The sequence below is a fragment of the Manacus vitellinus genome, unplaced genomic scaffold, assembly GCF_001715985.3.
Source record: "Manacus vitellinus isolate BGI_N305 unplaced genomic scaffold, ASM171598v3 scaffold_20_pilon, whole genome shotgun sequence".
Taxonomy (NCBI): domain Eukaryota; kingdom Metazoa; phylum Chordata; class Aves; order Passeriformes; family Pipridae; genus Manacus; species Manacus vitellinus.
The window spans coordinates 9924674-9937399 of NW_021939471.1; the positions used below are offsets into that span (position 1 = coordinate 9924674).

Below are 12726 nucleotides of genomic sequence, written 5' to 3' on the forward strand. Positions count from 1 at the left end.
ATAACTGGAATTCTCAGACCAAAATGAAGTAATTGATTCTGTGTTCAAATCCCCCTTCTACCCCAACCCCATTTACTTTAGTCACTGATCAAGTCTCCACGCACTATATTACAACTTGAGAGTCATGGGTGGAAGAAAAAGCCATCCATCTAAAGTAAAATTAATAGCAAAACTTTGAGAGAAGGCATGCACGCATTAGCAAGACCAAAGCATAAGCGTTTACATGACAAATATGTTGATAAATGTTCAGCCCTACAAACACAAAATAACTATGGTTTGGCTTATAAGCATCCATTATAGCCCTTTCCCATCATTTTGAGGCAGACAAGGTAGTTTTCATAACTGACCCTTGAAAGCAGGTTGTTTTTTTTAATTAACATGTTATCCAGGGATTTTTCTTTCTACATCTCTTTCTCCTTTCAATAATCTCTCTCTAGCACAGAAAGATTTCTTTGCCTGAAGTTGCCACTTTATTCAACAACTGTTGGCTGAGACCTCACGACCCACAGCATAAATTCGCATAGAATTATTCATGTTTGGCACATTTCTGCTGGTGAATAACAACACCATTTTGTCTCAGACAAAGAAAATAAAGATTTAAAAAAAGAACAAAGGCAGCCTAATAAGAATTCCACATTCCCTATTTTTTTCCTGATCTGGTTAAACAGCCTCTACAAGCCTGAGAAATTCAACAAAGCAAAGTTGTTGGGGACTGTTGGTCTTTCAGCACAGAATCAACACAGATGGAACAGCTTCTCAGCGTGATTCTGATCATGGGCTCAGCTATGAGGTAACTTTTCTTGCCTGTAAGATGTTTTCATTTTAGTTTTTCACTGAGTTATCATGTTATCATGCAATTACAGCTAAATTCACACCAAAATCCAGGATCCCAACACCAAATCCAAACTTGTTTGGGACCCCAATAGCAAGTCAAGAGTTCATTCAGTGTAATCAAACCCACAATACAATTGATCAAGTAAAAGAGGCCAGAATGAAGGACTGAGCATTTCTTTTTGTTGCATGGAAAGACAATCTGAAGGCTACACTTCAAAACTGATGATATTTTTAAAATGTAAAGCTACAAAGTTCTGTTAAACTGAAATTATGAAACAAGTTTTATAGCAATGTCTTACTCCAGTAGAGTTACAACTGTATGTATTTATATTTGAAAGATACACAAACCTGAATTTAGACTCCCACCCGCCGGGAATTCTCAGATCTTGGTTTATTGAGTTAGTACAAACTCAGTTTCTGATCCCTTTACTACAACTTCTGTGTGACTGCAGTGACAATTGCCTCAAGACTTTTCTAGGAAGAGAAACCTGCTAGCTGGCAAAAAGCTAGGATCACTACCTCTTACTTCATGCAGTAGGGGAAGAGTTAATAACATGGAAGAAAGAAAAAAGCACTGTCATTATGTTTGGAAAGAACTCTACCACACTGGATTTAGGTGAAAAAGAGAGGTACTTGGCCCATTCCCTACTACAAACTTAGATTTATGTCAGAAGTGTTTTATTACTATTTATAACAATGACTCAGTAGACGTTTTTAAAGTACTGTGACGCCACAAACTGGAAACACTCCTATATCTGTGCTGACATATTTCTCCAAAATTAACGAGTGTGGTATTACATAGCACAGATTGAGGCTATAGGGAGACACTACAGACTGTAATATGAACTCAAAGCATGCACAGTTCCTTAAGTCCCCCATGTCTGTCCTCTGTCAGCTCTTCTTTTCACATACACTTGTATATCTTGCCCACACACTCATATGTTGGTTTGAAAAAGCCAACATTGATATATTAATGCCATAATAGTAATGAAGTCTCATGTTCTTTTAGCCCCAAATTCCAGAAGCAACTAATTTTAAAATCATCATAATGGTGGGTACATCATCAACTCAAAGGAATTTCTGTTTTCCTTTTAACCCAGGAAAAAGCTTGACCATCTTTCTTTAATGCTGGAAGCTTGACAGTAAGGATTAAAAATTGTTCTTTCCTTCCCACTTAGTTATTGGAAAGGCCATGAAAGGCAATCAGTCTTGTGAAGCCACACTTCACAGCCCGCATAAAAATGCCACGATTTCCAGTCCTCTCCCCAAACTAATTGAAAGTGTGTAATATCACACAGCTGGGGAAAACTAAGCCATAAACATATGCAATATATAATACTATCATACAACACCTGTTACTAATAGACACTTGATGATCAGCAGGATCGACAGGGATCTTGAAAACTGAGATTATTTTTGCTGCAGGGTAAGAACTTTTCCCAATTGAAAGAAGAAAAAACACTCTCTCAGCAGTGCAGGAATTGGACTGGAGTCAGTTCACTCATTCTGTTTGTGAAATATGGACTTTTCTTTAATGATTTCTGTTTGACTGCTGCCTTGCTCAGATGCTCTGGGGTTACTGCTGCAGCAAATCATGGTTTTGGTTAAGAGAAAATCCATGGCTTTCAAGTCAGTAAATACAGGGGTTTGGGGCATCTGAACAGTCCCATGTCTGACTCCTCTGTCCCCTGCCAAGGCCCAGGCTCCCTCCCCCACTAACCTATCATTTTATGTAATGCCAAGTGGCAATATTACCTGTCACCAGAAATCTGTGGGTAGTGCTGCTTGTTTATTTTTGCATATAGTCCTTCCAAATGTTCCCTCTCCATTGGTGCTGAAGGAGAATCATGTGGATATACAAAGGTTTCTGCTACTGCTGGTGATGATGGCCTGTAGATGCTTGCTGATGGATAAGCCTCTCGGAAGTGGTTTACTCTGGCATAATTTGGATCCACCTCATCGTCATCAATGTCAAGTCCTCCAGGACCAGTAGAATAATCACTCAGGCCTCTCAGTTGCTTTTGCCGTAACTCCTGATGTTTTGCACCAATCCTAACAATGAAAAGTAAAGAACAAGTATATAGTTGGATCTGCTTCAACAGCAACCGTCACACAGATTTGAAACACCAACCCTGAACCCAACTGTTTAGAGCTTTCAGTACACTGTGAAACTGATGCCAGATAGAATGGTGCACACAGCAATTTTGTTCTTTATCTCTGGCAATCACCTTTGTAATCAAGGTTGGTTATCATTCTGATAGAAAGAAATAATGCTGAATATTGCGTGGCTTTTCACAAATGTGCGTCCATGAACACAGACAGGTTTAATTCTACACCTACCTTTCACTTTGCAGTTGAATATACCTAACCCAATCCTGGAACTTTTTATCTAAATTAGCCAGTAAAATTGTTAGTGCCCCTTGGTTACTTGACCCACCTAGATTCTCCTAAACACATTAACTTGTGAAAAGTGGATTAAATGTGAACGCAAATGGAGAGATGGCACAGTTGTCTCAAATCAAAGGACCACAATTAATTTGCTGAAGATTTTAATTTTTTAAAAATTTCATTTTGGCTACATAAACGTGGAAATCATGTCTTATTATATAGGGGATAGGGACAAAGTAAAACAGCAAAGAAATTAATAGAAACTTGACAGAAATAAATTGGTACATATAAGTGAATTAAAGACTGTTACTGGCAGTATTCCACTGTGATAAAGCCTTAAGTGGTATTAGAAAATGCTGCTGCTAATCAGGGCCATTGTGCAATCTCTTTGAAATACTAAAACATATTCAGGTAAATTTCAACCCAAAATGATATTCAATGATCCAACATTCATGCTGGAGGAAAAAAAAAATGTACAGCAAGGCTCTGTGAGCTTTTCTGTTAACTACTCAGCTACTCTTCAACACAGTGTAATCAAGTGCACTGAGATGGATCTGGCAGAATGCTGACCACAATATGCAATAAACAGCACTAACAGAGAATAACAGAGCATAGAAGAAGACACAAAGAACAGAAGAAACACACAGAGATGCAATGCCTGACAGAAGTCAACATTTGCTGTTGACTGTACCTAGAAGTACAACAGCAGCATGGAAAGAACAGTATAATTTGTACCATAGGAGTGTAAGTGAAAAGGGTTTAGCAGACTTGGTTACCCCACTAAAACTGAATGGCCTCAGGACTCTGCATACTGAAAAATGAAGATGTTCTGGAGAAAGTCTTTAAAAGGCATGGAGAAAAAGGTTCCCTAAAGAAACAGATATGGGAGCCTCCGTCTGACAGGAGCTATTAAGTGCAGAATGTGATTCATACTGCTTATTTTGTTTCATTAGAATCGTATCATCAAAATAAATGCTAATACTTTTCAAATAATTTGTAGATAAAAAGGTTCACAAATAATTCTAACGAGAACAACATGCTGTTCTACACATATACTTGAGTACATCAATGTGTATTACACATGCTTTCCAGTTACACATCTCCACTAATTGTGCTAGGACAATATCTAGAGGTGATGCTAGTTTTTAACACTTAAAATGTAATCATACTTTACAGTGGGATGAGCCTGCATATATAATACAATCCTTGACAGTCAGGGGGGTGCTCACTGTCCAATCTTTCATTAAAGCAGATGACCCTTCTCCTCTCTAGTACTCAAATACTGTGTGCCCCACCTTGAGTACTGCGTGCAGCTTTGGGTGCCTCAGGGTAAAAAGGCCCATCAAACTATTAGAGTGTGTCCAGAGGAGAGAAAACAAGATGATGAAAGGCCTTGAGGGCAAGAGCTAGGAGGGGCAGCTGAGGTCACTTGGTTTGTTTAGCGTGGAGAAGAGAAGGTTGAGGAGTGACCTCACCACAGTCGACAACTTCCTTGTGGGTGGTGGCAACAGAAGAGACATGCTGATCTCTTCTCTCAGGAGACCAGCAATAGGACATGAGGAAATGGCATGAAGCTGCATCAGGGGTGGTTAAGATTGGACATCAGGAAAAGATTCTCCCTGAGAGAGTGGTTGGTCACTGGAACAACCTCCCCAGGGAAGCGGTCACAGCACCAAGCCTGTCAGAATTCAAGTATCTGGATGATGTTCTTCAGTCATGTCATATGGTTTTGTTTTAGGTTTTGTTTTGTTTCCTGTGAGGAGCAGGAAGTTGGACTCAATGATCCTTATTGGTCCCGTCCAACTTGAGATATTCTGTGACTCCAGCAAATATTGTACTATAAGAACCATGTGAGAGAATAAGATCTTCCTAACACATCATTCCAGGCCAGCTAGTTAATTTTGTTTCATTAAGACAACATTAAAAATACTCCCAAAGCCTTAGTGTAATTTACTACAGTGGTCTTAGAGATGAAAGGATAATAAGAAGAAATATGCTACAATCTGTCTATATACTTAACACTGAGGCTTCCTAAGAACTTCTTTATTCTTTCTGGAGTTTCTCTTCCCTGCACAATCACCTCCTCCTCCTGTAATCTTCACTCCACTTCTCTTTTGCTTCAGGTTTCCATGCTACACACACTCCCTATTTTGCACTGTAATGGTGGCTCAGGTTGGGAAGGCACTATCCTCAAGTGAAACTTCATCCAGGCTGAGGCAGTGTCTCGAAGACATCACAGACTTCAAAACAATTGACAGTGGTTTTGCACAATTCTGACCCTGTCCACAAGGGAGATTCCATTGGAGAATCTTACGGAGGGTATAGCCTGGTATCAATATGTGATAAATTCAGCTAGTAAGGCATATATTGTAGGCGAACACAAGATCCATTAATATATTATCTCATTTTACTGCCATTTGCACTGGCTTAACTGGTTGATGGCTTCTTAGGACAGCGAGAGTTTAATGGCATTTGCAGAAAAATAGGACATCCAACTTACTATTTGTAAAACTAATGGTGACATTGGTACAGGCCTTGGTAAGGTCATGCTTTTATTCAAAAAGCAATAGACAACGGCATGGGGACAAAGTCAACACTGAGGAGCTATATACGGAAATAGAAACGAAAAAGTAATGCTCAGCTTGCATTTCCACCTAAACTTCAAACCATTGCTAGCAAAAGAGCAATAGTTAGAGAGCAGCTGAAAGTGTGCAAAGTGTGAATAAAGGTAAAAGATTATGCAGCAGGAAGTGGTGGAGGGAGCAGGCCTCCCTGTGTCCATAAGTGAAACACCACACTCATTATCGACATAAAGGAATCTGGGGCAAAATTACTGCTTGGACCATTCACATGAAAACCAACTTTTTCAGGTAGTTCACTGTCCAAGAGCACTTGTACTACAAGAACAGGGTTGGATTTCCATTGCAAAAAAAGCCTTAGACATCAGTGAAGCACATAGTGACGTCCACATTGATGATTTCCATCTTTTATACATACAGGTACTTCAAGAGAAAACCTCTTGCAGAAGGATTAATATTTTACATGTCACACATGGGATTATGTCAGAAATGTAAAAACAAAGGCACCATCATTGTTTAGAACGAATGCTGGAAGAACTGTTGGCTCCTGCACCCAGAGCCCAGAACAACCGAAACTGTCAGTTTGGTAGTAGCTTTTGCCCCTGATTATCCTGCTGCTCTTCTACCAAAATGTGTGAAGCACTTAGAGATTGTTGCTGTCTTCCAGATTAACTCTGAAAAAGCATCAAATATTCTTAAAACCCTAGGAAACTGTGAAGTGCTTCACCCTCAATTAGTGACCAAAAAAGCCTAAACACAGAATTCAGTGCAGGAATATATTGTATGAGGTACAAGTTTTATGGCACACATGGGTGCATATACACATGCTACACAGGCAGAAAAATGGGACGATATACTGCATTTCAAGGAATGGTTTCATCACATGTCAGTGCAGAAGGTATGGCACACAGTCCTGAGACAAGTCACAGCAGTTTCTCAGAACATTATAAACCCTAATGTTCTTTGGACCTGTGCATCACCGGTCCCCTAGATATTAAGACCCCTTTGAAAGCAAGAGTAGTGCAGCACAGCAGCATCACACAAATCTTGCTTTCATGTCTGACAGTAAGAGTAATTTGTCCTGCTATCAATACTGGTATATTCTGCTCAATAAAAGCTGGAATTAGGTCACCACAATTTTCTTTTGTTCCTGTGAATAAGCCTAGCTTCTTCAGCTTCTCCTTCTGAATGCAATCTTCAGTTGCTGCCAGTATTATAAGTCAAATCTTCTCAAGAACAATTATTTCCATTCTATATTATACAAACCAGTCAATATCAGGTTATGTGAAATTCTTCATGATCAATGTTTTATCTTTTCAATACATCTATTACAAATGCATTAATATTTCTTGTTTTCCTTTTAATCTTCCCCACAAATGTATACAATTTGCTTGATGATGTCTTTTTCATTTCAAACCAAACGTTCAAACATTGGGAAACAAACTATCAGATGGCTGTTTTTTCTTTCTTTCTATTTACCTGTCCTTCCACGTCTTCTTGTACATTTTTCACCGTTGAAATTTCTTCACATTTTGTGAAGTTTTAAATTTCCTCACTGTATTTCAGCATCATGCTTTCACAAAGTTTTAAATCAATCTTTTCCATAGCACACCCCAGTAGGTGCCCAGGAATTCTTTACTGAGAAAAAAAGGAAAAAAAAAAAGAAAGTGCCGTTCCTTCCATTACTCCTGTAATGCTATGCCAACTCTACTAAGCAGGGTACTTCTGCTATATCCCACTCTAGTCATTCACCATTTCTACACCTCCCTCTGCAGCTATCCTTATCTGAAACAGCAGAATCTTTACTCCCCATCACAAAAAAAATAATAATAAAAAAATCTTCCAAATTAACACAGCTATAATTGCAAGCAGTTCATTGAACAATTATCATAAGAGAGTCCCAGACTTGCAGTACAGGATAGGTCTGGTTAAACAACTGGTGCAAATTTGTGACTAAAGATAAAATGTCACTCAGCACCACGATGCTGGCAGTGAAACCAGAGATGAGGAGGGGTACAGTTCACCATCTGAACAATTTGGCGTGGCACTGAAGTTCTACAAACTTCCTGATGAGGGAAAGGGAAAAGAAAAAACAAACAGAATAAAGGGAAGTTAGATATATTTCCTTTTGAGTATCCTATATCAATCCTGCTTGCTCTCTTCCGCCACCTGAGCACTCTGCTCTCCAGTTAACTCACTGCACAACTGCACCAACTTCCCTTAGCTGTATTTCTGTAAAAACAGAGCCTTGGCACAGAAGCAGTGAGAGGACAGGCAACAGAAGTGCTGTATCAAAAAGAGTCTTTTTCCTTATGATCCACCTTATTCTCAATAGCATCCAAATATATCCTAACTTAACCTTTCTCTACAACAAATAATTCCAGAAAAAAATATAGTTTGATAAAATATATAACCTCAGTAGAACTACAGGCAACATTTTCAAAACATGTTGCATTTCTAGAAGTCAAATGAAGACAAGATCTATATACCTATTGTACTTCTGGAAGTGGGACATGGTATTTTGAAAACACTTCTCTACACCTCATGTACTGTTCAGTAGCACACCTCCAGAGGTATAAATCAAGGAATGCTCTCATTTATCCTTCAAACAATCTTCCCATCTGACACATCGACACAAATCATACATGGTGACTTCTCATGTACCAACACATGAAAAGATGCATAAACCTAGAGTGCAGAAGCCATGGAAGGGTTAACAGCCCAAACTGCTCCTTCCAGCTGCAGCTCAGACACACACGATTGAGTTACTGTGGCTTAACAAGTTATTGTGTTTCTGCTGAGCTACTGTCAATGACCACATATGTATTCACCGCCTGTGACAAACACAATATAAAACGCTTTAGTCTGACATCAGTGACAGAGACACTGACAGGCAAAAGCTGGATTAGAAGACTGCAGCATACGCAGAGTGAAGCAGCTGTAGGAAGGGATGTGGATTACCTCAAGAAAACTCCAGAAGAGTTGAGCAGAAGTGACTTTTGGAGAAGACCCAGAAATGCTTTTGCGAATGGAATGAGAGGGCTAGGAAAAGCTGTAAGAGATACTTCTCATCTCTTAGCCCAGCAGTTGGAATCTGGGTGGGTGGGTTACTAGTGGGTAACAAGAAAATGCTGAAGCTTCTAAAACCCTTTAAAAATTAAAACACAGTACTTAATGTTACCATCTCAAAGGCGGCCAGGGTCATTAAAAGCTGTGGAACCCAAAGATGGCCTTCAAGGGGAAACAAACAGCAAGACACTGGTTGCAGCCCAATCTGCAGTTCTGGAGGCCTAACCAGCCCTAGCTCAAAAGGAGCTTTGCACAGTGAGTCACAGGCTAACAAACCGTCACCTTGGATCAGGACAAAACTTGAAGATGTATGTCCTCCTGGCTATGCCATCCCCAAGCAGGGAACAGGGTGCCTGCTGCCCCACAGGAGACAAGAGAAGCAACTCAGTGGCACCAACAGCTATGAGATCTGGCCACAGTGCAAAACCTCCATGTGGCAAGCGTGGCCCAGGAGAGACTGTGGGCTCTCTTACTCAGAGAGCTGCAAGGCTGCACTTCACATGAGAACAGTCTAGTATAGGGACAACCAACCAAAATAGGCCCACAACAAAAAGCAACATCTTTCCTGAGGTGTTTTGAATTCTTCCCTTGCACTACCCATGAACTCTAGATTATCCTATTTCTTCTGACTTGTCAGGGAAAGAGTAAAAGTGATGTAACTTGTAACTTTTTTTTTTAAATTTACCATGCACTGACCATGTGTTTAGTATTGAGCAGAGCACAAAGAATGACATGCTTTGAGCCCCACAGTGTCTATCTAAGTAGTCAAACACAGGATGGAAAATGCAGTTGCTAACCAAAACATTGTATTTCACAAAGGGACCTTGTTTACACTTCAGATGAATACAGCAACATTTCTTGTATGATGGATTAAAAGTAACAGACTTCATGCAAGCACAAACAGGTACACGAATGAGCAAGATGCTGGCTAAGTCAGTGAAAGATATTCTGGAGGAGAAGTATGAATAACAAGCAAAGACAAAGTATGTAACAGAAACAGGGTCATAGGTCTTTTAGGATAATTTCTGTTCCGTTTGCAAGAAGAGTAGCAGAATAAAAGCAGGTAAGCGAGAGTGCATACAGTCAGTTTGAGGTATACCTAAACTTGAGAGAGGACCTGATCCTTTAAGTCTTTTGAGATGACTGAGATGCTAAACACTCTTCCACTGAGTTGGTTGTTCCTTGAGGACTGCAGAATAAAAGCAGCTTCACTGCTTTTTTCCTCACTCATGTGACTCTCCCTGAGATCTACATACTGCAATGATTACTCAATTTACATCTGATTTACTATCTGCTTTTGTGTCTCATTTACCTAATTCACACACATATTGAGTAACTGGTTGTCTAGAGGATAGCAGCTTATTTCTGTAGGAGGTCACTTAGATTTCCATTGGGTTTAATGTTTTAATTCCTTTTTAGCTGCTAGCAAAATATATTTTGGTAACTAAAATCTTGGGGTTTTTTCATTCATTTACATAATAGTGGACTGAATACATCTTGTCTTCAGATATTCATAAGCCATGATCACTGATGGGAATGGGCAAATTTCAGTTGAATATCTTAGGAGATAATTTCAGTACAGTGCTTTTAATTTTTTATTTTATAATCTTTTTCAGACAGACATGGTCTATAATGACATTAACAATCCTATTCAAACCTGCATCTTTTATCAGGAAAAGACTCACTTTTCTTTTTTCAAGCATCATCACCTAACAAAACTCTAGAGGCAGGGAAGTCTCATAGCTAAAAAAAAAAAAAAAACAAACCAAAAAAATCCACCTCTTGCCAGTAAATGGAGACAACTGATATAGACTTATCAAGAATCAAACAATATCTAATTCAGTATTATCTTTCAGGGTATTCTACTGGATGCATAGTTGTCAGAAACATCTTCCACATAAGCTATGCAAGTGTTTCTTCATTCCAGTTCATTCTGTTGAGCTGGATTTGAACATCTCCCCCATAATTAGTATCCGTACTTGTAAACAAGAACAGAAACAGTCTCAGAAATAAAAAAGGGCAAGCCACAAAATCAAGTAAGAGACTTTAACTCAGGGTAACAAGACAGATCTGGTAACAGCATTAACTGCCCCAACAATAAAAAATCACCAGGGCATAAAATGTTGCCTGCTCTGGATAACTACCCCATACCTGTAAAATACTGAACTGACCAGAGAAGCTGCCTTTGGAGGGTTTTAAGTAAAGAAAGGGAGAACAGAAAAGCTTAAGAAGGAGATAGAGCTACACTGACCTTAAAACGTAACATTATGACAAACTGAAGATGAAACACAGCCCTTTCATACCACAAAGTGCGGAGTGTGAGCTTTGGATATTCTTCCATTTATTTCAGAGGTGACAAGGAGTGATTACCAACTTACACAGGATCCTGCCCTCTAAAGAAAATCCTGGCTCTAATGAGGTCAGTGTGTTTTCCCCCACCCTGTGAACTTCAACAAGAACAGGATTTTACTTTTGCTGTTAAATCAGAAAAAGTTTTTCTGGCCTCTCTTTTGTCCACATTAGTTGTACAGTGGGTGAAATGCAACAGATTACAGAAAGCCAACTATCAGAAAAGACAAGTATATTATAGCCTGTATTATACTGCATTACGTAATTTCTTTACTCACAACTACCCTGGAGTTATTATTTTGAAGAGATAATATCAGTAAAATTTAGGTTGTAAGGAACCCTCTGAAGGTCATCCTGCTTAACCTCCTGCTGAAAGCAAGGCTGAGTGCACAGATCAGGTTGCTCAGTCTCCTGTCAACAGGATGTTCATTGTTTTGTGACAATGTGGATTAGAGAGTGGAAACATTCCAGGTTTGTCAAAATTACTCTGACATCTTTCACGTGAGATGTTCTGATGCCTTTAAGAGCTCCTCCTGCAAAATGGCCTTGAGTCTGCAGTAACTTTGCAGCCCATAGGTAAACTGCAGGCCCAATTCTCAGGGCTGACTAAAGGAATTCTCAGGCTGCTGCCATTTGTATTTTTCCATTAAAAAGATAAATAAGGTGCTGTGCATATCATATCTGAGTCCTTTTTGTGAACATTAGCTCATTCTGGAACAAATGGTCATGAAAAGAGAATCAAATTAACAGAATACTCTTGGAAAGCAAGACTTAACTTTGCTTATATTTTAGTAATTGGGAATTTAATGTCAGGAATGCACACAATAACAACTGCAGTCAAAGCCATGTATTCACCTCTACAACCTCTCCAACTGAGACATCAAACAAACTATTTCAGAGAAGTTCATCAGATAAACAGTGAACAAGTATAAAGTAACCACAGTATACCTGCAGAAAAACTATGGGGAGACAGAGACATCCATCTATGAACTTATTCACTGCCAGTGACCTAGCTCAGCTCCAGCAATTGCTGTAGTAGGTGTCAGTCAAAATCACTGAGGATTGTTAACACTGTCTTGAGAAAAATACCAGAGACACTGTAATGACCATGGGAAGGCACAACATTGATTTGACAGCTCATGAAAACCCAACATTCACAACCATATGCAGTAGCATAGCTCAGGACAGACCCAGGAAGACTGGCAGCTACTGAGTCCCTGGGGCTGTGTCCTTTAGTAAGTGGGTATTCTTGGAACATTTCCTACATAGATACTCATAGCTCCACTTGTTAGTGAGACCTCATGAGTTTGCACAACCATCCCTGCAACTGCATAAACATTATGCCTTCATTTGAATGAAATTGTAGTAGCAGAAGGAGCAAGCCTAGCTTCATATGATATGATATGATTCCAGGCACATTTCTTTATTCTACACTTACAACATTGAACCTGGAACCTATTGAACAGAATCTTTCTGTACAAGAACAGGAATAGTCTCCATCTGTTAG

General features: G+C 39.3%; 1 protein-coding gene across 1 annotated transcript in view; it reads right to left on the reverse strand.

The window, feature by feature from the left end:
• Positions 1-12726, reverse strand: part of PARD3B (par-3 family cell polarity regulator beta) — a 371837-nt gene that overhangs the window by 77595 nt on the left and 281516 nt on the right. Inside the window, exon 20 of the mRNA XM_018071589.2 lies at positions 2590-2886. Coding sequence (XP_017927078.2) covers positions 2590-2886 — 297 coding nt within the window. The remainder of the gene's footprint in view (positions 1-2589; positions 2887-12726) is intronic.